The 23,580-nt window shown below is 38.3% G+C and overlaps 1 protein-coding gene across 9 annotated transcripts in view; it reads right to left on the bottom strand.

The window, feature by feature from the left end:
* CLIP1 (CAP-Gly domain containing linker protein 1) overlaps positions 1-23,580 on the bottom strand; it is an 87,309-nt gene that overhangs the window by 3,043 nt on the left and 60,686 nt on the right. For 7 of the 9 annotated variants that reach the window (XM_064521953.1, XM_064521952.1, XM_064521957.1 and 4 more), the window contains 2 exons: positions 23,300-23,515; positions 19,790-22,258 (listed from right to left, as the gene is read on the bottom strand). In XM_064521953.1, the coding sequence (XP_064378023.1) occupies positions 19,805-22,258; positions 23,300-23,515 (2,670 nt within the window). In that variant the 3' untranslated portion in view covers positions 19,790-19,804. Of the gene's footprint in view, positions 1-264; positions 315-1,053; positions 1,214-1,703; positions 1,822-7,632; positions 7,686-12,666; positions 12,788-16,631; positions 16,739-18,595; positions 18,734-19,789; positions 22,259-23,299; positions 23,516-23,580 lie in introns of those variants that run through there. The other 2 variants (XM_026114494.2, XM_026114501.2) reach the window with 2 other exon arrangements.

The raw sequence follows: 23,580 nt of genomic DNA, 5'->3' as shown, positions 1-23,580 counted from the left end.
CAAAACTTGTCACCCCTGCTAGAGTATCCTGCTCTCCTGCTTGCTTCCTCGTGCCCCTATAGCCCAAACTATTTTTCAGTATGGCTCATCACTTAATATTTCCTGACATTAATATTACCCTTCAGAAACAGAAGGGGAAAGAAAATCAGCCCATTATAGTCTCAATTTATAAAATTTGATAGGAACCGTCTTTGGAAAAATATTTCACTCTGCTTGCTAAAGACACATTGCTGTTTTAATATGCTGATATTCCAGACCAAATACCTGACTCTCCTTTGCACTTTCATCTTGAAGTAGATTAGTGGCGGTGTCACCTTAAAGTAAAAAAAAAAAAAAAAAAAAAAAAGAAAAAAAAAAAAAAGATATAAATAGCCAGTAACCTAAATTATGAAGCACACAATGGCTTAGTCGGCTGCAGAAATAGTGTCAGCTTTTTTGGATTTTTTTTTTTGACCACTGCATTACAGAAGCTTATTCAATACTGCACATTATTTACTTAAATACAGAAATATATGTATTTCTGTAGTTCACAAATCTGCAAGGAAATTCTCCTTTCTGTTGCAAAGATGAGACTGTAGTGGAACAGAGCTTATGACGCTCAGTGTAAGGAAAGAATGAGTGTCTAAAACGTTGGATTCCCAGTCCTGTGGTCAGGTAGGTGATTTTGTTGTGATGCCTGCAAGTTACTTTGCAACTACAAGAAGAAAAAACAAAATGGGTCTAAGGAAGCCTCTTGAACAGAAAGTCTACACCATCGAAGGGATAACATTTTGGAATGGTTTATGCAGTTTCATTTTAGGTCAAACTGCCCCCACCCCTAGTATAAATGAGGTGAATTGGTAACGTCAGTAGCTTTCATGTTTTACAGTTAGTCAGATTCCCTCCATTCAAATCTTGCATGAGATCTACAACAGGAAAGCCATATTTATCAGGAAGTTCCATTAGTTAAACTTCCTTTTAACTATTTGGTTAACAGTTGACATCAAAGGTGTGAAAGTATATAAGAAGATTAAAGCTGAAAGCCCAGAGAGAGTAAACAGCGCTCTCTTTTACCTGAGGAGCTAGTTACAGTTAAAGGCTGTTTCTTGTTTTCCTTGAGTTTTTGCTCCAAGTTCTTCACCTTTTCCTCAAGCTTCAACTTATCAGACTCCAGTGACTTAACTACCGACTGCAAGGTCTTTGCAGAAGCATTTTCTCCCCGGAGCACTGTGATCTGCAAGAATTATTTGAGAATGCTTAGGCCGTCCAGAGTGAAGTCAAAACACCAGAGGAACATTCTTAGAAGTAAGGGCTAAAGAGCCACCCAAAATGTCAGTAGTCACCTGAACTAGGCACAGATATCTTAGGATTTAATTCTAAGGTTTAACTATGCTCAAGTAAAAAGAGAATTAGCCAACCCTTTAGTAGCAATCACACCAAGCCAGACACTTATACCCCTATTTTAACCCCAAATTAAGAAGCATCTTGCTGTTCAAAGTGCTGACTTCTGAGAATGCCAAGTAAAGCTGCAGAGACATAACATCTTTTACAAAGAAGGAAAAAAAAAAAAAAAAAAGAGAAAGAAAGAAAGAAAACCTCCATCAACACCTACATAAAGATTTAAAATAACAGCTTTAGGTGCTAAGTTTACAACCACTCTAAAACAATAGGCTTACAAAAGCAAAACATACAGCAGCCTGACAACCGCATTTTCAAAATTGTACCTCATTTCTGAGTTTTTCCAGCTCTTCATCCTTCTGTGTGATCAAGGCACTAGTAACACTGATGGATTTTTGTAAAGATGCTCTCTCTTCATCAATTTCTTTTTTTAATGTTGATTCTCTAAAAGAAAATCAAATACAATCAGAAGTCATCCAAAGAAAGTTGTTGATGTTGTTGTTGATGCCTAAATAAGTTTAATTTAATTTCAAATATTAAACTACTGTAAAAAGTGGTTCTTAAAAACAAATTTCAATTCTGTACATGACTGAGATTCTATATATGTATACGCATTTCAGATTTTATAACTGTGGAAACAAAGCAAAAAGTTTACCTACGTAGTACATGCCAGAATCTGCATATCATCGTATCCATTTGAATTTAAACAAACAAGTTAATAGACTGGGGAGATATAGGATAAACAAACATTTCTCACAGAATGTTCCACAAAACCTAACTTCAGAGTTTTGTTACTTCTTGAAAATTATTAACAAGCAACAAAACGTACATGCAAAGCTCATTATACAAGTTGTCATGCAAAGCATTGATGATGCTGGAAATATCAGCTGGTCCTCACTAATTTCAATAACATCATGATTGCCGGAGATGCATACTTTGAGAACTTCTGGGCCTTTAACAGCTACTGTTTCAGCAGAAAACTATTTGGAATTTGTTTTACTTCAAGAAAGGCAGCTTTAAAAAGAAATCCTCCAAACCACGCACAAACTCTCCCTATGTACAAACAATTTTGTCTATTTTCACAACTTTTTCAGCTGATCTAATAAGAGCTATGACTTCTACCTAGAATTACTGCTGGTATCCTGAGAGCATCTTAGCTACTACATATCCAGCATTAGAATATCTGAAAAACATTTGAGGCTTTTTGTATTCATGATCTAATGATTTCAAAAGTAATCCGAAGAGTTAACAGGTGATGTGAAACCGTAACCTGTCAGCACCACATCTGCAGTTAACCCCAGACTGGAACGGCCTCAGCACCACCTCTTAAGGCAGTGACAGGAACAAGAGCTTTCAGCAGTCTAGGTGTCAGCCGATTGCACCAGCAGTGCTCAAGTACGGGAAAGATCTGGCCCCTCTGCTGTGGCGCAGTCGGGAGGGCACTGCTGAACTGAAGGCTGTGGCATTCTCGCACTAATATTAACAAGTCTTCCTGATAGGTCACAACACACATACGAGTAATCGGCCCCCGATGTCGGGGCTATTGGTACAGAAGCTCCTTACAAGCTGAAAGGTTTCTGGTGCTTTCTTTTTTTCTTTTTTTTTGGAAAAGCATTTATTGCTACTGCAAATTCTGTTTACTTATCTAGAGAGCGACTAAGCTTCTGAAGATGAAGCCAGTTTTCTATGCAATTTCATGCATCTCAGTTTAGAAAATCAGGCTCATTGCCCCAGAAGTTAGCTGTTTTTTCTTCTTACTAGTTTTGAGGAGGCTGATGATGAGCTAACCTATCAGAATGCACATCCAGGACTAAATACAAAGCATGAAGTAGCCAATACTTCAAAGAGACCAAATGGCATAATGATTTCATCCAAGTAACTAAACAAAACTACAATCTCTTAGGACTGTTCTGCTCTTAATCTCTTGAACATGTCCTTGCGTGACAGTGCACAGCGGGTAGGGGATAGCTGATAGGCCCAAACTGAAAAGTTTTCATAACCATGGTATCTGCAGTTAGTGAGAGCCACGATACCCAGACCATGAAATACAATAATCTCAGTGACTCAAGATAAATAGGAAACTCAACAATGAGAGCACAATTAATGTAATTCTTTCATTGTTAAGATTATACTCAGGAATGGAAGCAGCAAGTGGAGAATCTGGGGTTTAGAAACGCTGGTGTGGCCACCACACAAGAATCAAAAGGTTGGTTTTGTTTTTGGTAGATTTTTACAATGAGAGAATTAATATAAACAGAAACACAATGAACTGCAGACTGCACAATCTTGCCTTCAAGTACAAGCTTATACTCCTGTTAACAAAAAGGGCAACAACATTTAATTGACCTCCTCATTATCCTTTGCCAGTCCTGATTCAACAGAGCACTAAAAGCATGAGAGCAATCTCGGTTTTCTTCAGCAGGAATATTTACATGTTCTAGCCTAACCCATATTTTTAAATGCTTTGCTGAATTGGGTCAAAAGCTCAGAGCGGTGCAAGGGAAAACAAGTGTGGGAAAGAAATGTCTCTCCAGTGTATCAGATGCTGGGGAAGAGGGCTGCTGATGAGCACAGCTGCCCTTTCCAGTCCACAGAGCTGCAACTCCACCGTGTGCTTTTAAGACTGGGGAAGCATTAAAGTACACATCGAAGATGCTGCTCTCAAGCTCTCCCGTACCTGAGAGTTCGCCCAGGTTTCTCTCTGCTCTTCATGCAGCTGTAGAAGGGCAGGTGGGACCTCAGCGACTTGTCTCATGCTCAGGAGGTTGTTATTAAGCCAATGTTTCCACTTTTTGGTCAGATCCTCATCTTAGAGATCAAGACCAGACACGTTCTTTTGCACATAAATGGTTAGCTTGCCATTTATTGGCCTTGGTGAAAGGGAGGCACAAGCATTTAAGTGGTTGAAAAAGGCAAAACTGTTTGAGAGTGTATACATATATTTTTTTACAAATGCAATATAGGAGTCTAGAATACTACAACACAAGGAGAGAGAAACGAGATAAGAAAGAGGAAAGAAAACAAAAGGAGGGGGGGAAGGTCCCTGTTTTGTAGCATTCTTTTTCTTTTACAGGGCATTCTCTATAGAAACAAGAGTTAAAACTTCATGCATTTCAGGGTGCCTCAAACTGGAGCTGTAAACTGGAAAGCCTACAGATACAGTAGGTATATGTCACTTTAATTCCTTCCACTCGAGCCTGGATCACAGCTCACTTCCAACATCAGCAGAGAATCTACCCCACTGATGCTCTCACCTTCAATTTATAATATGATTTATATGAGGGCCAGTAAACTTGAGCAGCATATGTTGAATGTGAAATAACTAAATATTGATTACTTGCAAGAAAAAAAAAAATCTTGTGGAAAACTTTTTTTTTTTTTTTTTTTAAGAAAAAAGAAAAAAATGGTAGAGTGAACATAAGCACGTTTTTGGCATGAATTGGAAGAGGAAAGGTTTATCTGAATAAAAAAATTACTAAAAAACTACTTTATCATTTCACATGCCATTTAAAAATTCTGCTTTCATGAGGAGGTTAAACCATATTTTGAGTAGTGTATGGAAGTCATGGGAAAGTTTTTTTTTTTTTTTTAACCTTAAAAACGTTACCCAGATTCTTCCCTTACTACAAAAATAAGAAATTCTAAGAATGAAGCAAATACCTTAAAGTGTTACTGGGCAAGCTTTAAAAATGCAAGATAACAAGAACCACATGTTAGAAACGTGGAATAGAAATGCAAAATACTGTAAGGAAGAACTAAATTTGCACCAAGGGGCTTTCTTGTCTTAGTAAAAAAATATAGATTATATTTTTTTGTATATATATAATATATATTGCTGAATATTTTACAAAACAAAAGCAAGACACCGAGGGACAAAGGCAGCCAAAATATGTACAACAACTTTACTTAAAAAAAAAAAAAACTATTTATTGTAACGTGGATAGACTTTCTTGAGTCTTACCATTAAAGACACACAGATATAGCAAAGGAAGCAAGGGCAGGAAAGGGAAGAGAGAGGAATGAAATGAGTATCGATAAGTAGCGCAAGCTCAAAGACAGTAAGACAGTTAGCAATCCACAATGAATCTAATGAGCCGAAGTAACATAGAATCCCCTTAGATTCATAAATATTAAACACTCATCACTCCTAGCTGGACTATTTCATAGAGGAAGTCTGCTAAAATAAAGGAGGACAATTTCTGTGGGTGGAAGGAGATGGGAAGACTGCTGCTAGAGATTTGACCTAGTTGAAAAAAAGGTGTTTCTTGTCTGAAAAGTCAGAGATACTGAAACAAAGACGACAACTCATCATCGGCTTCAGTGGAATTCTGGAATATATATTTCATTTATTTAATTAGCTCTTTATTCAGCCTAACTTTTTTGTTAGCAGTAATGTCATGCCTTACATGCATACTTTGACGCCTAGTGGCCTGCAGTCTGTTTCAATGAAGCTGACTGTTCCTGCTACCTGTTTTACCCTTTCTATTGGAGTTTATCCAACACTGCTGAGAAACATGTCATTAACCCAGTCAGAGCAAACTTGGGCATCTCAGTGTAACTGACTGGAGGTAAGCAAAGACAAATGTATCTGACAACCCAGAAAGTAACATTAAGATTCACTTTAACAATAACACAATTATCTAGGTTTATTTCAGGCAGCTCACACAGGGTAAAAACATACATAAAATTAACAACTAGATATGCTCAGTGCAAATACCAAAAATCAAATGCAGGAAAAGGAGAATCAGAGCCACACACCTTGCTTTTTATAACTTACTGCAGAGTTCAAACTTAAAATATATACCAGGAAACAGAACTGCTAGAAACTATTGAGGCAGTCTTGGGGCACCATTCCCTCCATCCTTCCCTCAAGGTAAAAGTAACTGCCAGGAGTTATACTATTTAAAATAACTCTCACAGCCATTTAGAATATTTTTAAACATGTTAAATAATGGCTATAAACAGCTGCAAAGCTGTCAGCAGCACTAACATCATCCTCCTTTTCCCTCCCTTCCTCCACTTCAGCTATTCTGGAGATAATTCTCAGTTGGTGTAAACTTACTAATTTCTGTGCATGTCAAAAGGTCTGCGATAATTTACATGAATTTAAGACTTTTCATCTATCTACTCCTTCATTTTTTCTTAAAACAAACTAAAAAACCCACACACCACCTTGCAGCTGAAGACCGAGTAATCCAGTTCAAAAAGTTGTTAAAACTGGACTTTCAACCATTTATTTTGCTTCTATTTATGGCAATTAATCAAACTGTTATGTTCTCTGAGGAAGCTTTAGTTTCTGTAATACCACGTGTGCACAGTGACCTTTAAAAAAAGTGTGATTTAGCAATGTGACCCACCCCCAAATATCAAATTACTAGGGAATAAAGTACTGAATAGCTAAGGATGTGCACGAATACCACGGTGCCATTCACTGTTCTCTGCCCTATCATTATTGATACAGGAAATTATAAACAGGATTTTGTTTCTTTGTTTCTCCTGGAACAAACTTGGCATCATGGAGAGCTGCATCTTTTTCCTAATAATTTAATAAATTCTTTCAGAAAATCGACATTTTTCTAAGCATACTGTGGCACTTAGCCAATTAGCTTTCCCTACATACAACAAAAAGACAGCACATTCTGTAATTGGGACCATTTACTGAATAATGGAGTTTACAAAGGGATGCCCCAGTCACCCAGGACAAGTCTCCTGGTATTTAAGAACAGTGCTGAATGAACTACAATAACTACTGCTACAATGAATATCTTAAAACTATAAAAATAATAAATTCAAAGCTGAATAATTGTGTGTGAGGGGGGAGATTTCCCTCCTTTTTTAATAACAATCCTTAGCACCACTAACAGTTTCCATTGTTCTGTAAGAACTTAACCGGTGAGGGTCTGCATGCATGCATGTTTCTCAGGCTGATGGGCAATCCAATGCTCCAGAGCAGAGTAAAACCAAACACTAAGCTGGTTACTGAAAACGAAGAGGAACTAGCATAATGCAAGAAGTGCATAACTAAATAAGAGGAAAGGGTAAATACCACTTCTTATCATGTTCTTATACTGATACAGACAGATTTTGATCTAATTTCTAGTAAAGAAAGTGTAGAGAATACCATCTATAAGCCAGTCTGTGCAACAACCTCAGGACTTTTAAATATAAAAAGTGCTTTTTTCTTAATACTGTTTTCATATTATGTTTTCTCATGTTTTCTGTGGGAGTGTGTAAATGCACATCAGAAGCACTTACCTCTTTTTCATCTCTAATAACTGGTTATTGAGTACTGATCTCTCCTCTTCCAGCTAAAACACAAATATGAAAAGAGAGCATAGAGTGAATACATTAAGAATTGTTTGCCTAGTTTAACATATCATAGCACCATTATCATCAGCCAACAAACTTGCAAGAGGTTATGGAGTCTAAAATTCTTCCGTCAAAGTAATCAGTTTTCTCCTGGGACAACACACAGACAAACACAGATTGTTCAGCGACCGGGAATATTAGCTAGTAAAACCTTCAACCGAAAATGTTGTTTCTGCAGGTTCTTGGGGTCTAAATTGACAAGCACACATGGTTTAAAAAACAAAAACGAATGGAAAAAAACCAAAAACACCACAAACAAACAGAAAACCCCCACCACAGCAGATATACTGGAGTATCCGAGAGCATCTGAGAAAGTTTGAGACTAAATATCTTTCAAGCCAATGAATTTTTGTTCCCCATTTCATCCCTTTTCCTTTCTCAAGGACTACTCAACAGCCGGTGTCAGCAATTACTGCCCAAAAGAACTGCTTATACTAACAACGACACGTGCCTTGAAAACAACCTTGGTTTAGATTTTGCAAGCTTTCAATAATGTCCATCCACAAGATTAGCTATATATATATGTTTAAAACGGAAGCCTCAGTGTCCTGGGAGCAACAGGAAAGGCTATTGCTGAATAAATACTTCTAATGCTCTGTAGACATTCAAGTTTGGCACAGATCGGCGTAGAGAGTATACAATCCTTTGTAAAGAGCAGAGGAAAGCACGTTCCAACGAGGAGGAACTGCCAGCCTCTGCCATCCTCCAATTCTCGCCTAACACAGCTCTCCTAGATAACTGTCTCCTCCATGTTTTGTGACAACTTACCTTTTCCTTTCATGTAGTGACATGCAATAAGCCTTCCAGGTTTAGGATTAATGGTATCGTTCTGCTAGGGCTTAGTCAGACAACTTTACTTGTATGATTAACAGATACCAGAAGAGTGTAGGGAGCCTATATTAAAAGGTCCCAAAGAAATCAAAATGTCTCTCTAATGGCAGCTGACCACAAGGCTGAGCTGTGTGAGGCTGCTGAGCAGCTTAGTAGCATGGGGGTACGGCCAAAGTTTTCCCGCAGGCAAGACAAAAATAGCAATTGCAGTGGCAGCACAAAATACACCCCCTGGTTTTGAGGATTTTTGTCTGCTTCCTACACACTGGCAGCGTATAGGATCACCCTGAACTCCTTATAGCTATACACCCCGATGGCAGAGAAGAGAAGAAAAAAGCATGGGAAAATCCTGAGAAATGTTTCATTTGTAAATCCCAGTAAATGTTCTGTTTTACCTTGACCCACACAAGGAAGTTACGTGTATATACACCATTCAGCCGTCTCTCCAGAATCCCAGCTCACTGCGAGCTACCCTTTCGCTGCCCCCCTCCTCCCTCAGACCCATATTCCACTCTCTTGTGCATCACAATTTTCCAGCTGGGTTTTTTGGCCTAGTTCTCCTCTATCAGCATTTGCATTTCCCTGTGGCCATACAGTGCACCTTTAACCCGGCACTAACGAGCCACAGTCCACAAAACAAATTGCTTCATTTTACCCTGAGACAGCTTAACTTTTTGGTGTTTATGCTCCTGACTGCCACCTGCAGAGGGAGGTGCCCTCTGGCTCCCCAGAGACCATGCCCACAGTGCTCCAAGACACCCTCTTCCCCAACACAAACACTTTTCTTTCACATCAGCTTCTTTCAGGAAAACACTGGGAGCAGAGAAGCCGTTTCTGAACTTGTTTACCTCAGAAATCCTCCAGCATTCATAGACTGCTCTAAGACTGTGAGCATTTGCCTTGCATCTCTCATCCCTGTTAGTTCCCTGGTGGGCTGCGATGAGCAAGCTAAGCAATTTTTGAACAGGCCAAGCTAGGAGTGGATTTAAGAGCGAAAAGTAAAAGGAGAACAAGATGTTGGGAGAGTTGTGCAGCTTCTAAAGCACTGTTGCAGCTGCGCCCAGTCACGGATCAAGCCTCGAGCAGCTTTGTGGTAGAAGGGGAGCAAGGCTTCCCCTTCTCTCATCCACGTTTGTCCAGCAACCTGCTCACTCTCTTTTCTACAGTTTTTCCAGTGAAATTAAGAGATCTGGGCAGGTCTGGGGCTCCCCCAAATATCACGACAGATAACTTGAAGCCAGGAGTGTTCCCCAAGCTGAAGATCTATCTGACTGGGAGTCTAACTAATTACAAACAGCTAATTATTTATGAATCAATATAGATAAAACCCCCTCAGCATCTTTACTATAAGACACTTTAACCTTTAGATGTCAGGATAAATCATTCATGAAACAGTATTCATTAATTTTGCAAAGTGTGTCACATGCAGCCACAGATTCACTAACCCAACTGACTAACACACTTGCTAGAATTTATATAGTTACCATAGCAACTGCTCAAAATACTTAAAACATATGCTTGCTACCTTTCTTACTGCATTTTAATAGGCACATGCACACGAAACTCACACAGACCGAAATATTGCTACATTCTTGTGCTTTCCTCCCTGCTGCCCACTTTTTCAATATCCACTGCATAAAATGCAGTTCTGCTCCATGTTAAACCTCTTCATTGTTAGGATGGATGCTTGATCTCTAAAACCAAACTGAGCAGTTCTTCACAGTAACATTTCTTCCTCTCTCCCCAGGCAGCTTGAACTGTGAAATCCAGAAGCATGCTGTAATTTAGTGCCCAAATATGCTGTACATTTGCCCAAATGACAGCAAAGTGAAGGTGGCAGGGGAATTGGTGAGACTGTATTACCCTAAGATAGGGCCATGAAAGGTAGACTCCTCAAGCAAGCTAGCTTTGCACCCATTTCATTAAGAGGACCTGGCAGAATCAAAGGTAGAGCAATTAGACTATAAGTTTAGCTTAGGTAAGATCTAAAGGCAGATGAAAAGAGCGCCATTCCTCAAGGTAATAGGAGCTTTCTATCCGACTGAACAGAAAGGTTAGTATCTTACGCACTCCAGATGAGACAGGGAATGCTTTTTAGGAGAACATCTGCTGTCACTCCCAAGCAACCAGGAAATAACATGACAGTCCAGAGCAGATACGCAGCACACTTCACCAACGTGAGCTGAACGATACTGAACTGAGAAGAGCTGCATTCATTAGTTATGTGACACCTGGAGGAATACTTGCGTTTTATATGATACCATTTCACCTTTGTTCCTTTTGCCATGATAGAATTCCCTGGAATACTGAAGGCCTCTCCCCAGCTTTTTAAAAGGACATGCAATTCATCAGACCTAAATGCACTGTGGCAAAAAAACCCCCTATTTAAGAAACCTAACAGCCAGTATTCCCACATTTGCAAGATTTAGACTACATCTTCCTCACAGAAAAGGATTAAAATGCAACACAAATGGCTAAAGAAAGCAAACAGACCACTTCTTCAAGCTCTAGCAGATCTTCCAAACACGAGATCTTGGAGCCTTCTACTCACAGGCAGAAAAGGCCATGGTGTAAGCGGACTGAGACTATTCCCATTTGCAAGATGACTAACTATTCTTTGTGCTTCACGGATTACAGCTCTTTATCCCGGGAACAGGAGAGGGCCCCTGCTGACAGATCCACAGCTAGGCCGGACACAGTCATCAAGGCTGAAGTGACCATTGCCAGCCTATGCCTTGTGGGCTGAAGGGTGGTCCTGGCTACATATCATAAGCAGAAAGATTCACCTGATGTTGCTGAATCCTTCTCCAGTTACAACCTTTTCTGAATATGACAGGTTACCCTCAAAGATTCTGAAATAATTTAAGAAAATAGGTGGGAGGGGGGAGCAGAGCTCCCACTGGCTGTTTAGGATGACAGTGTTCTCTTGTCACATCACTACTCAGATGCGGCATGAGTCAGTGGCTGAGCCCACACGTCTGGGACTCTTGTTAATCATTTCCAAAGGCTCTTCAGGATGAAGAAGCTCATGTATTACTCCTGTCAGCAGCCAAAAGGATTCAGAAACAGGACAGATTCTGTAGTTACCCATCTCAATATTTCAAAACAGGTCCCTTGAGAAAAAGTCAGCCTCTTGGCTCTAAAAACATCAAGCTCTGTGGCAGAATGAAAAGGATCTGTTCAACTGTCACTGGAAACAGGACTACCCTCTAATGCACAAGTGCTATCTGAGAAAGACAGTACATGTGTCTTATCTGCTCTTGCTTTTGAACTAGGTCTTCCAAAGATGCATCCATAGCATGGCTGTCGCCAAAACTGTTCCAAAAGAGAAAGAAAAATAAACCCACTACATTTAACAGCTGTAAATCTACTGTTTTGTGGCAAGTACCAGTGTTATAAGCTGTGTACCTGTAAATGCTTAATTTAAGATTCCAATAACACGCAAATGCAGTGATAAAAAATAAAATAAAAATAATGAAAATCTTTCCTTGCTGTAAACTACTCCCAGAAAAAAAAATCTAATATCAATTCCAGTCCTCCGGTACTCACCAAGTGGCTGCAATAGTGTTCATGTACATGAACAGTATGAAGTTTGAGCAAGCATGCATGTGCATAGCACTTCTTATAGACAGAGCCCAAGTAGTTTTAAATAGGGTTCTGAAAGACATCCTAAATACTCTTTTTTAGTGGGGAATGGGGGGTAGGAATATGGAGAGTTAAATAGCTAGCTTCCCTTAGTACAGGGTAGATCAAGAGTTCCATAGTTGTATAACAAAATTACTCCTGACAGAAATAGCAAGTGTCTTTTAATACATTTGGTTAAAGCACATTTAATTTAAGCTTCCTTCCAAGCCACCTAAGTATCCTTTACAGGTTACATAACCTTCTGCTAGCCTGCAGTTCTAACCTCCCAATGCAGGTGGTTTCCAAATTTATTTTAAAACAGGCTCAGAACAACTCGTCTTTAAATCACAAACACACAGTGCAATGTCACCCAGACATCAGTGGAAATAACACGTACACCGCTTTAAGCCAGTCAGACTCCAACAACCTCTAGCCACAGATCGGGAAATGTTCTCGCCACTCTACCTTCTGATGACTGGTGACTTCGTCCCTGCTCCTGCCCAGCTCCTCGGCAAGTTTCACGTTCTCCTCTTGCAAAGCTGCAAGCTGCTGGGACTTCTGAGCAGCTGCCAGCTTCAGCGCTTCGCTGCGAGGACAGAGAGTGCATGGTTACCATAGGAACACGGGAGGCAAGAAAAAACTGTGGGAGAGAATCGGCTTCACAGCTTGGAAAAATACATCTAGGTCACGTGTCTAGTGGGATCTATAATACAGGCGACGATCTATACCTCAGATGCACGCTGACAGGTTTCACCCTGAAAAGCAGCAGCACAAAACGTGATTGCTTCCTTTTCCTCTAATGCATTAGATGCTCAAAGAAACCCAATGCAAGCTCAGACTGTTTGTTCTACATGTTTCTAATGATCAACAGATCCCTGGATTTAGAAATACGCTTAGCCAGGGCACAGTTAGAGAAGACTGCTGGTGAACTCGGGAGCCCAGACTTTCTTGTAAATGAACATATCCGAGTAGTTTGTAGCCAAAATTAAACATGAGAATTGTTTAAAAAGCACTTGCGATCCCACTTATTTGAACACTCCCTATGAGGTCTGACACCCAAACATACAAGAATGGGCAAGATCACATGGGGCAAAACAGAAACTATCTAATCTATTCTCATTTGAACGGATACAAAACCAAAAAACCAGACAAAACAAAAATTGAAAAATAAAGATGGATTTGCTGGTTTCCTTAGCCTAGGTTGCTACTAGTAAGTTTGGTTTCCTTAAAGTAAGTTTATCTTCAGTGCATTTTTGAAAACAAAATTTTTCATGCTTGTGACACAAATCACTGCGGCAAGTTCCTGAAAGACATGGTCAAATGTTATAAAAAAAATTAAAAAGGCACACTGTTTCATTAAGCAGTAATTTTTATGACTGTTTTGTTTTCATAAAAGGAAACTCAGTACTCCTATGTGCCAATATTACACAGAGTTAAATCCTGACTGGAATATTAAAAATATTTTTATGACCTTGGAAGGCAGAAGAATCCATAAGCCATAAACTTACTCGACACTTCGAAAAATAAAAACATGGGTCTATCGATCGTTTGGCACATGTAAGCAAAGGGAAGCCTGATGTACATTCAGTCTTTATAATGTAACACAGCTAACCCAGATTTTCCAACCATTCCCTCAATCTCTGAGCTCCAGCTATATCAATTCATTAGTTTTCAGGTTCCACCTTGACGAATTTCCAGTGGAGTTTTTCATTTTAGATTAATAAGGACCAGTTTGACTAGATTAAACAGGCAGTCTCACATCACTGAATATTGAAATAAATTATCTTGGTATGACTGTACTTGCTGATGCAGGAATATACCTATTTTTAACCACAATTGTTTTCTGAACTGCAGTACTTATCAGTTCTCTTCTTTTTGCTTTTAGCATTAAAGTATAAGTTTAGAGCACTATAAAAAAAAAGAAAAAAAGAATACACACATAATACTGTGGTCAATTTGCATGAAATACTTCCCTACCATTTTTTAGTACCAAGGAATCTCAAACTGACAGCTGAAAGAGCACTTTACAGTATGCAATACTAAATGAATATGCAACACCCAGCTAGTGTCACTACCTAAGCCTAGTTCTACATGGCAAGCTTGGTAAGCACTTCTATGAACACACCAGTCCCCCTGTAATATCCTCCCCCCGCATAAGGCACTGCTCCAGCAGCAGCAGAACCTCCCTGCCTAGAGCCAAAGCTCCCGTGGGCGAAGTCTCCCCTCTGCTCCCCTCCACAAAGGCAAGGCTCAAAGGTGTTCTCACTACCCGCACTTCTGCTGATCGAGAAATGCCTATTATCAATCTAATTCCTTACTTAAAAAATAAAATAGAATAATTATTATGACAACAAAGATCAATTAAAAATGAACTAGACAAGCATCCACATATCCGCAATGTCTCCTCATACCACTGGCGATGAGAGACCACATTCAGCAAATGTCTATGACTAAGATTTGCCTTATGCAAAAAAACGAACAAACAAAAAAAAACCACAATCACAAATTGATCAAGATCATGAGAAAACCTTTCAGTACTGAGGGTTTTCAAGGAAGTAATTTCTATAAATAATTTCTGCCTGACAAATTACAGTCTAATATTTTTTGTCTTCCCCTGAAACCAGAATCTGCTACCCCCTGCTGCCCCGGCATTACAGCCAATAGTCTGGAAAGAATTATTTTGCTTTGGCATTTCCCACAAGCATTGAGGCAGGTAGTAATTGCTCATGGAATTAAATCCTGTTGTTTGTAAAGGAGGTTTCTCTCTATACAGACATTCAGCTTTTTTTTAAAAGCAAGCAGAAAAACCTGCCAGTTACACAGAAACTTAGCATTAATTCTGTGTTTTTCTTTCCTTTGTGGCCTGCCCTCATCTCAGACCAGTGGTAAAAACTATCAACAAAATCACTTATGGAAGTAATAAATAAATAAATAAAGTCAAAGCTACTCTTAGTTTTCAGTTCAAATTCCAGATTCCAGCTCTCACTTCCATTAGTCACCAAATCCTTCTCAGAGTGCAAAGGAGAACAGAGGCTTGTTATTTAATGCATTACATCTCTGAAAGCTGGGGGTTATGCAGCTACTACTGCAGGGTAGATATAACCAGGCTGGATTTTTATTCATGATGATACACCAAAAGCTTTGATACAATAAGATTCCACAGGATAGCAATTAATTCCCATTAGATGCTTTGCAGTTAATTTGTTTGTAGTGTCACACATCGCTGGCTTATGGTATATAAGAGGTAGTTTCCCAAATGAAAGAAGTTATCTAAAATTAATATATTAATAACATGGTGCTGCTGAGTAAGAACGTGCTCATGGACAGTTATGACTACGAAAGAGCCAATTTACAATAATTTGTTATTTTGTGGTAGTTTGTTCATGATGCAAATCTCAATTTCACACTGTATGCTATCAGTTAAGAACTCATTATTTAAAGGATAAAACATGTGGGTCAAATTGCAGCAAGGGGGCTTGACACTACCAAGAATGTCTACAATGAAAAGCAAAAGTTGTTTTTTTTTTTTTTTTAATCCCTCATTCAGAGCAGCTAACTCCCAGGTTAGCAGTAAAACAGCAACAGAAACATGAACCTAGGGTTTTAAGTCAGGTCATGAAATTCAGCTGCTGCTTCCCCCCGCCTTTTTAATATATTTTGAAAACTTGTTGTATTCATTTCCTGTGAGAAAAATCGACTACATTAATACTGCAAGCCCAGACTACAAAACAGCCTGCCTCACACCCTTGCTTAGCATCTTTCTAATTACAGATTCCCTCGCAAGGTCACATAATGAATTATGGTCACCTGATGAAATACGGTCAGATAATGTTTGCAAAATATATTTCAGATTTTAGTAGACCTCTAGTGATATTTTACTATGTTAACACATTTGAAAAGAACATACTGTCTTGAGATGGACACAGCTTTACTGATACGCAATTAACTGCAGTTTTACATGCTATATACAGAGTCTGTACAGTACCAGTTAGAAGATGTATGCACAGTATGGCAGTTGGAATAAACTGGATAAAGTAATTAATGAAAAATAAAAGTAGAACCACATTTTATATAAACAAAACCACTTAACACTTCAAGCACACTTGTAATAAAATCCAAAACAGGAATCATTTATAACAAAGCTTTTAAAACAATCTGGTGCCCTCAGGTGGCAGAACTATATACTTCTTCCAACAAACAAATTATTTCAAACAATGATCACTGAAGTGAAGCATTTGCTTCACTAACCTCCAGCAATTCAGGAGCCATATTCTGACTTCAAACTTTATGTATGTCAAATTGGTATTTAATTTTGACCTAATATACTTGTTTATAAGGATACTGGGGATGTACTGAAAACCTTTTTTTAAATGAAAGGTAAGCGTAACTACAAGGCAAGGGTTTAACAGGTTAAACACTGAAATACTTACAGTTCTTTTCTAAATTCTTCCATTTTCTTGTTCTCTAGATTTAGAAGCTCTTTTGATTTATTAAGTTCCTCTTCATTTTTCAAGTTGTTTTGTTTAAGCATGTCCAACTTTAAGAAGGAAGAAAAGGACTCGTTACAGTAATGAAACTGTATAATTCTCAGGTGTAGCACTTGGAAAAGGTATTCAGAAAAACGGAAGCCTGAGTTGAGCTGTTAAACTTTTTCATCTTTACCACTTAAAATAGATCAGCTGTTTGCAATGAGAAGCATTCATCTAACAAGAAATGTGGTAAAAATTGTCACAAAAATCATTTATGGAACTAAAATAGTCATAATAAAGTCAAAACAGTTACAAAAGAACATAATGAGCCTTTCTGTTTTAAAGTCCAGCAGTACAAAGAATCAGAAGTCCATTTAAGACCTGCTTACAGTAATTTGATGTATAGATATTGAAATAACAGGTAACCAAAGCAACCCCATTTTAAATGCTATGCAACTCAATGCTTTTCTTTTTTAAAAATAATTTAACACTTCTTGCTAAGACCAGAGACCAGCTACTCCCCCGAACTTTATTCTTCTAAGGTAACTGATAAAAAGCTCTGCTTTACTATACCTTAATTTCTGAGAAACAGTAGGCTGAATGTTGCACTTGCAACAAGAGGAAATCCATTCCTTGGGGAAATCTTGCTGCATGGGGCAATTGTTGTATCTTTTCTGTCTACTGCGCTTGCATCTAACATATAAATACTGTGAGCTTGTGAATCTCATTTGCTCACATTCAGTGACACGTTATCTTACATAACAGATTATCTTCAGCTACTCTCATGAAATTACAGACCTTTTTTTAAAAAAAAAAATAAAAAAAAATACAGAAAGTGAACTGCTACTATTATTAATGTCATCCCTTTTAATTCCCAAGCCATCAGTTCTCCTTGGAAATCACTAGTGTTTCAGCACAAGCTGTGGCATTTATGTTAGCCCAGCTGTTCACTACCCATTACTACAGGGGCTGCAAAAGATTAAAGAACCATCAGAAAGAGGCCACAGTGTGCTTAGGATCTGCAGAAAAGCTACCAATTCAATGTTAGACCACAGAGTCTCGGGCCAAAGAGTGGGAAAGAGACCAGTGAGGACACTTTCGCCCACCAAACCCTGAAGTATCTCAAAGTAGCGGGAGAGGATGGACCGAAGAATGGTTGCCCCGAGGCAGAACCACCCCTAGAGGAAATGCTGTACTTGCTGGACTGTAAGATTCTTTGGGACAGTCATGCCCATGTATGCATTTGTGTAGTACCCAGGTCAGAGGAACTCTTACCTTGTCAAAGCATAATTCTGATGAATAGGAAAGAGGGGAAAAATAAGTTTCAAAGGAGAAATCAAGACACTACAGCATGTGTCAAGGTTATGGCATACACAGCAAGGAGCCCACTCCCTTTCCCTTTCTCCATTCCCTTTAATTCAATACTTGTTCTTGTGCTGTTACCAGTCTTTCAGAGGGTTCTGGATTGCCTAGTGAAAAGCTAAATTTGCACTTTAGTTTTTCCTTAAGTCATGCACCCTCAGAAAAATGGTATTCAAATATCATCTCACGTACAATTTCAATTTGATTTTTATACAAGTCAAAGTATGTGTAACTCAATACATGACTAAATTCTACAGGAAAAAACAAAGACACACAGAAGATTACATATTACCTGACAAATTGCCATACCCTTACCTATTTCAGTGTACAACCTAGACTCCTCATCTTGCCAAATCTGCCAAGATTTGCTTAAACTAATGAGCTGTCACTGTGCTATTTTTTTGCTATGTACCATAAGAACTTTGTTGCATTGTTTCATACCAGAAAATAACCAAAGCCTATAACATAGATTTCCCATAAATTGCAGAGACACTGCAAGAAAGATCAAAGTTGTTTATGAGGTAGGTAAAACTTTTCATATAAAAGCATTTAAATGTGATTACTTCATTCTGCAGCTTCTCATTTGTTTGTCTAGAGTTCTCCAAAGAGGCCAAAGTTTCAATCTTTTCTTTGTGAAGGGCATCCTTCTCTTTGGTCACCTGCTCCACAATCTGAAAAGCATCTTCTGCCATTTTAGCAGCCTAAATATAATGGAGAAAGGAAGTATTACCGACAGGTCCCTCCAAAAGCAAAAGACTAACCACAATACTTTATGCAGAACTCCACTGTTTGCCATCTGTTTTCCATTTAAAGAAGAACTTTATTTTCATAAAGGGAATTGAGAATACTTGCATTCTGAAGCTGCATAAAGTATAAAATAAATGGACATGAGAAGGTCTAATTCCATGCAAAAAATTCAGTCATGACCCCATGCTTGTGTGATCACTGAGAAAGCCCGCTTCTTTTTTAGTTCTTGGATTTCTAATTATAACCTCTGTGATTACTCTTAGATTTCCAAACATTTTACAATAGTAGTAGTTCAACAGATATTCACTTCCAACAGACTGCTTGTATTTTCAGAAAATGTGGAATTATAAAAAGCTGTTTAAAATTAATTGAAAATAAATTTAAGTAGGAGGTAAAGCCAAATATCACATTACTGCAGTGCTCTTCATTATGATTAACCGTCATGAAACAAAACACTTTCAGTATATTAAAATATCTAGGTAGGCATAATACAATATAAATTGGATTTTAGATATTCTATAAAAATGTAAGTGATTTCATGGGTTTCAAGCTACACAAGCCGAAATTCAAAATACTATTTCAGAATTTGTTGGTGGTGAATACAAAACGCTTCTGTGAATAAAAAGAATACCAGAGATGCCATTGTCTTTAACAGTCTGAAAGTCCTGTAAGTTTTAAATGGTTCTCTTGCAACACTTTTTATCCAATTGCATTTACAGGAGCAATATATTGTTTCATATTTTTTGAGTAGCTCAAATTTAGCTCAGATTTATAGTATTCATTCTAATTTAACATAAAATTGCACAAAGATCTAATCTAAAACCATATCTATTCCTACACTAGCTATTAAGCTGCAAAGTACTTCAACAGAAGCTGCTGCTCAGTTTCTTCTATGAGAGTCAGAAAACTTCCTTTTATTCACAGTTTACTTTGTTTTCTTGCAACATTCAGCGACAACATAGGCTCACATATTTAGACACGATTTAAAAAAATAGTATAGCTGTTAAAGGATCTTTCAGACTCTGTCACAATTTGAAATAAACAAGGTAATATACTGAGATGAAAGATAATTGCAGCCTGTTTACCCCGAGATGAAGTGCTGATTGTGCAATGGAGTGCAGATAGGAAACCATTGAGTTAGTGCTCAGTGTTAGTATAACCATACTTGATTGTTTAACAATGTGTTTCAATACCTCAGATTTTTGTGTTACTGTTTGGGCCTGAAGAGTCTCAGTTTCTTTTAGTTTCAAAGCCGTATTATTCATCTCCTCCAGCAGCCTCTGATTTTTGTCCTGAAAGACCAGTAGTTTGCCTGAGAGATCACTATTACTTTGTGCTAAAAGTGCTACTTCCTCATGCAGTTTATAATAGTCCTTGGAGAACTTCTCCTTCTCTTTTAGTATTTCTTCCTTAATGATGACCAGACACTTCTGCTCAGCAAGCAGGCTCTCATTTTCCTGGAGCAGCTTTATCCTCTCCTTCTCTGTCACCTCATGACTGTCTCTAAGATCTTCTAGGATCTTGGAGAGACAGCTGTGCAAGTCCTGGAGCTCTGCTTTTGATTTAGACAAAGCAGCAAAGTCACTCTTCAGCTGTTCGATAATGGAAGCAAGTTGCTTTGTCTTTGCACTGAGAATTTCCTTTTCTTTAATTATTTCCTCCAGTTTAGATTCGGATTTTTGTTTCTCCTGAACCAAAAGTTCTTTCTCAGTCAGCAATTCTTTATTTTTCTCTCTCAGCTCTTCCGTTTCCTTCTCTAAGAAGCTGATGTTGTTTTGAAGTTCCATACGTTCCAACAAAAAGGATTCCTTGTCCAGCTTCCTAGCTTCCTTTTCTATGGCTAAGTTTTCTTTCATAATCTCAACCTCTCCATTTAATTTCTGACACTTATCTTGCAATTCAGTCCTCTCTCTAGTCAGCACTTCCCTATCAGAGGAACAGGTCTTCAACGAAGATGACAGGACCTGCTTGGCATGCAGTATGGCAGACAGTTCGTTTTCTAATGTTCTTTTGGCATCCTGAGTCTCTTTCAGGAGATCTGAAAGGTCACTTTTACAGGCTACTAGCTCTTGATTTTCCAGCATCTTCTTGTCTAGTTCTTCCTTGAGGGCTTCAATGGAGTCTTGGAGTGTGGTATTCTCTTGGACCAGAACTCTCTTGGCTGAGACGTCCAGCTCGTGTTTTCTCTTCATGTCAGAAATGGCATTTGCAGAAGACTCGCTTTCATCAAGAAGTGCCAAATATTTGCTCTCCAATTCATTCTTCTCTTGGAAAAGAGCTTCATTCTGTTTTTCAAACTGCAATGACTTACAAAAAACAGATTCCTTTTCTAAGGTCAGTTCATTGATTTTCTCAGTAAGGACTCTTTCAGCAAGTGCAGCATCTGCTGTGGCCTTAGCAAGTTTTTCAGTAATTGCCTTATTTTCATTTAAAAGTTCCTCCCTTTCAGCCAAAAGCCTTCGTTCCGATGAAGACAGAGCCTCCTTCTCTTGAAGTAACTGAATACATTCAGAGTCAGATATCTCCCTCGAGGCCTTAATTTCCTCAAGAAGCTGAGAGAAGCTATCAAGGGAAGCCTTCAGCTCCACATTGTCTTTTAGCACCTTTTTAAGTTCTTTATGTTCAGCCTCTAGTTCCGTTTGCAACTCTTCTGCTCTCACATTTAAAGCCTGGTTTTCACTAACAGCAGTGGCTAAGCTCACCTGCAGCTCTTCTATGCCTTTAAGGAGCTCTTCCTTCTCAGACCGCAGACTCTGGCTTGCTTGCAACAGATGGTCTGTTTCATTTTTTAAGGCTATATGCGTACTTTCAAGATCCAAATATTGTCCTAGGGCTGAATCTCTCTCTGTAGTCAGAACTGACACTTGTTGCAGCAGCTCTCTTTGATCTCTGGCCAGGTCCTCATAAGAACTTTTCAGCTTCTGAATGACACTATCCTTGTCTTTAACAAGTGCATCATTCTCTGCTAAAAGTTTCTTCTGATAATCCTCCAGTTCTTTCTGTTCCCTGATGTGCGTCTGACATGCCATATCCATGGCATCTTTGCTGGCCTCAAGTTCTTTTAACTGTTGGAGCAAGGTTGACTCTGCAGACTGGAGAGCAGCATTTTCTTGAGTTATCTTCAGAAGATGTTTCTGTGCTGCCTCTATCTCAGAGAGTAACTTGCCTTTCTCAGAAATTAATGCCATCTTTTCTGTGCTTTTCTGCTGGCTTTTAGCCTCGGCTTCTTCCTTTTCCTTTAGGATTTTTTCATTTTCTGAATTAAGTTCTTCATTTATTGTCCAAAGCTTTTCTTGGTCTTGTTGCAAAAACATAATCTTGGATTCCAACTCTAAAAGTTTTGATAACAATGAACCTCTCTCTAATTTTAAAGTATTCCCCTCCTGAGCCAGAGTCTCTCTTTCTGATATCAAACCCCTCATCTTGTCTGACATTAGTTCAATCTCTTTTCTGGCTGATGCTAACACAGAGGTTAAGGACTAAAGAAAAAGTTGGGGAGAAGGGAAAACAAAAATGAAGTCAAGCAGACAAATAAGAAATGTGAATTAAGGGCAAACAGAGCTATTAGAATTTAAGTTTTAAAAAAAGTGTATATGCTGACACACAGTCCCTGTGCAATCTGACCTGCTGATTGCCACCAATGATATTTCATTACAAAACACCAATCATCTGCACAAAAACTTTGCAGAGTTTAAATGAAAAAAGATCACCCTTGAATGTTCCTCCATACAAGACTTCAGCTTGTTTATAAAACTACTACCAATGAACTTCTCAAAGTTATTCAGAAACAAGAGCCACAAAATGATTTCATCAGAATTTAAGTGAATTAAAAAGCAGGGAGTTAATAAGATACTGACTTCCAATACTCAGAGTCACCCTGTGTAACTAATTCCCTCCGAGATTCTGTCAAAGACACATTGTTATAAAATGTTTTCAAAATGCTGCATCAGAAATGTATTTAAAATTAACCTGTGTGTCAATTTATACACTAAAGATTTGCTAAAGCATACAAAAATAAATTATAGCAAATAACTAACGAGGGACAAAAGCAAGCACCAATGTCAAAGAAATGGGGAAAAAAATGAAAAATATTCACGTGAAGCTACATACAAAGTAGTTGCACATAACATGGGATCATACTACAGAGCAAAATTTCAGGTGTGTAACACCTCTAAATGAAAATTTCATAACATATTTTATTTAAATTCATGCATTTAAACACCGAGAATGGAACATAGCTCCAACTGATTGTGCTGAATCAGGTATCTATGAACATAAAGTGTTAACTTCAAAGAACCATATTTCATGGATACTTCAGTGCAACATGGAGAAGACAGAAAACCAGTTAGTCATATATGTTTCAGTTTCCCAACCACTGTTATTCTACGCTGGAAAAGTTCACAGAAGAAACACTGCAAAAAGCTTACTATAAAAGGATGCAGCCAGGCAAAAAGGAGCAATTCACTGAAACAGAAAGAATTAAACTTCAAATTATTTGCAGAGTAACAAAGTATACATACTTTGGCCTGTTCTGCTTGTTTCTTCAGCTCCTCGGCCTGTGTTTCCAACTCATTATTTTTCTTTTGTGCAATTTTCAACGTCTCTTCTGCATCCAACAAGTTCTGCTCAAGTCCTTTGATATCTGCTTCATGTTTAGTCATCATCTCAGAAGTTTCTTTTTCATATTTTGCCTGAAGATCCTTATACTGATTTTGGCTAGTCTCAATTTGCTTTTTCTGACAGAACATAAAACAATTGGAATACAATCAGAGATGTAGTGTTACAATATTCTTCACGTAGC

Source organism: Dromaius novaehollandiae, chromosome 17 (assembly GCF_036370855.1).
Source record: "Dromaius novaehollandiae isolate bDroNov1 chromosome 17, bDroNov1.hap1, whole genome shotgun sequence".
Taxonomy (NCBI): domain Eukaryota; kingdom Metazoa; phylum Chordata; class Aves; order Casuariiformes; family Dromaiidae; genus Dromaius; species Dromaius novaehollandiae.
The sequence above is the reverse complement of the archived record's forward strand: the minus strand, read 5'-3'. Positions and strand labels throughout refer to the sequence as shown.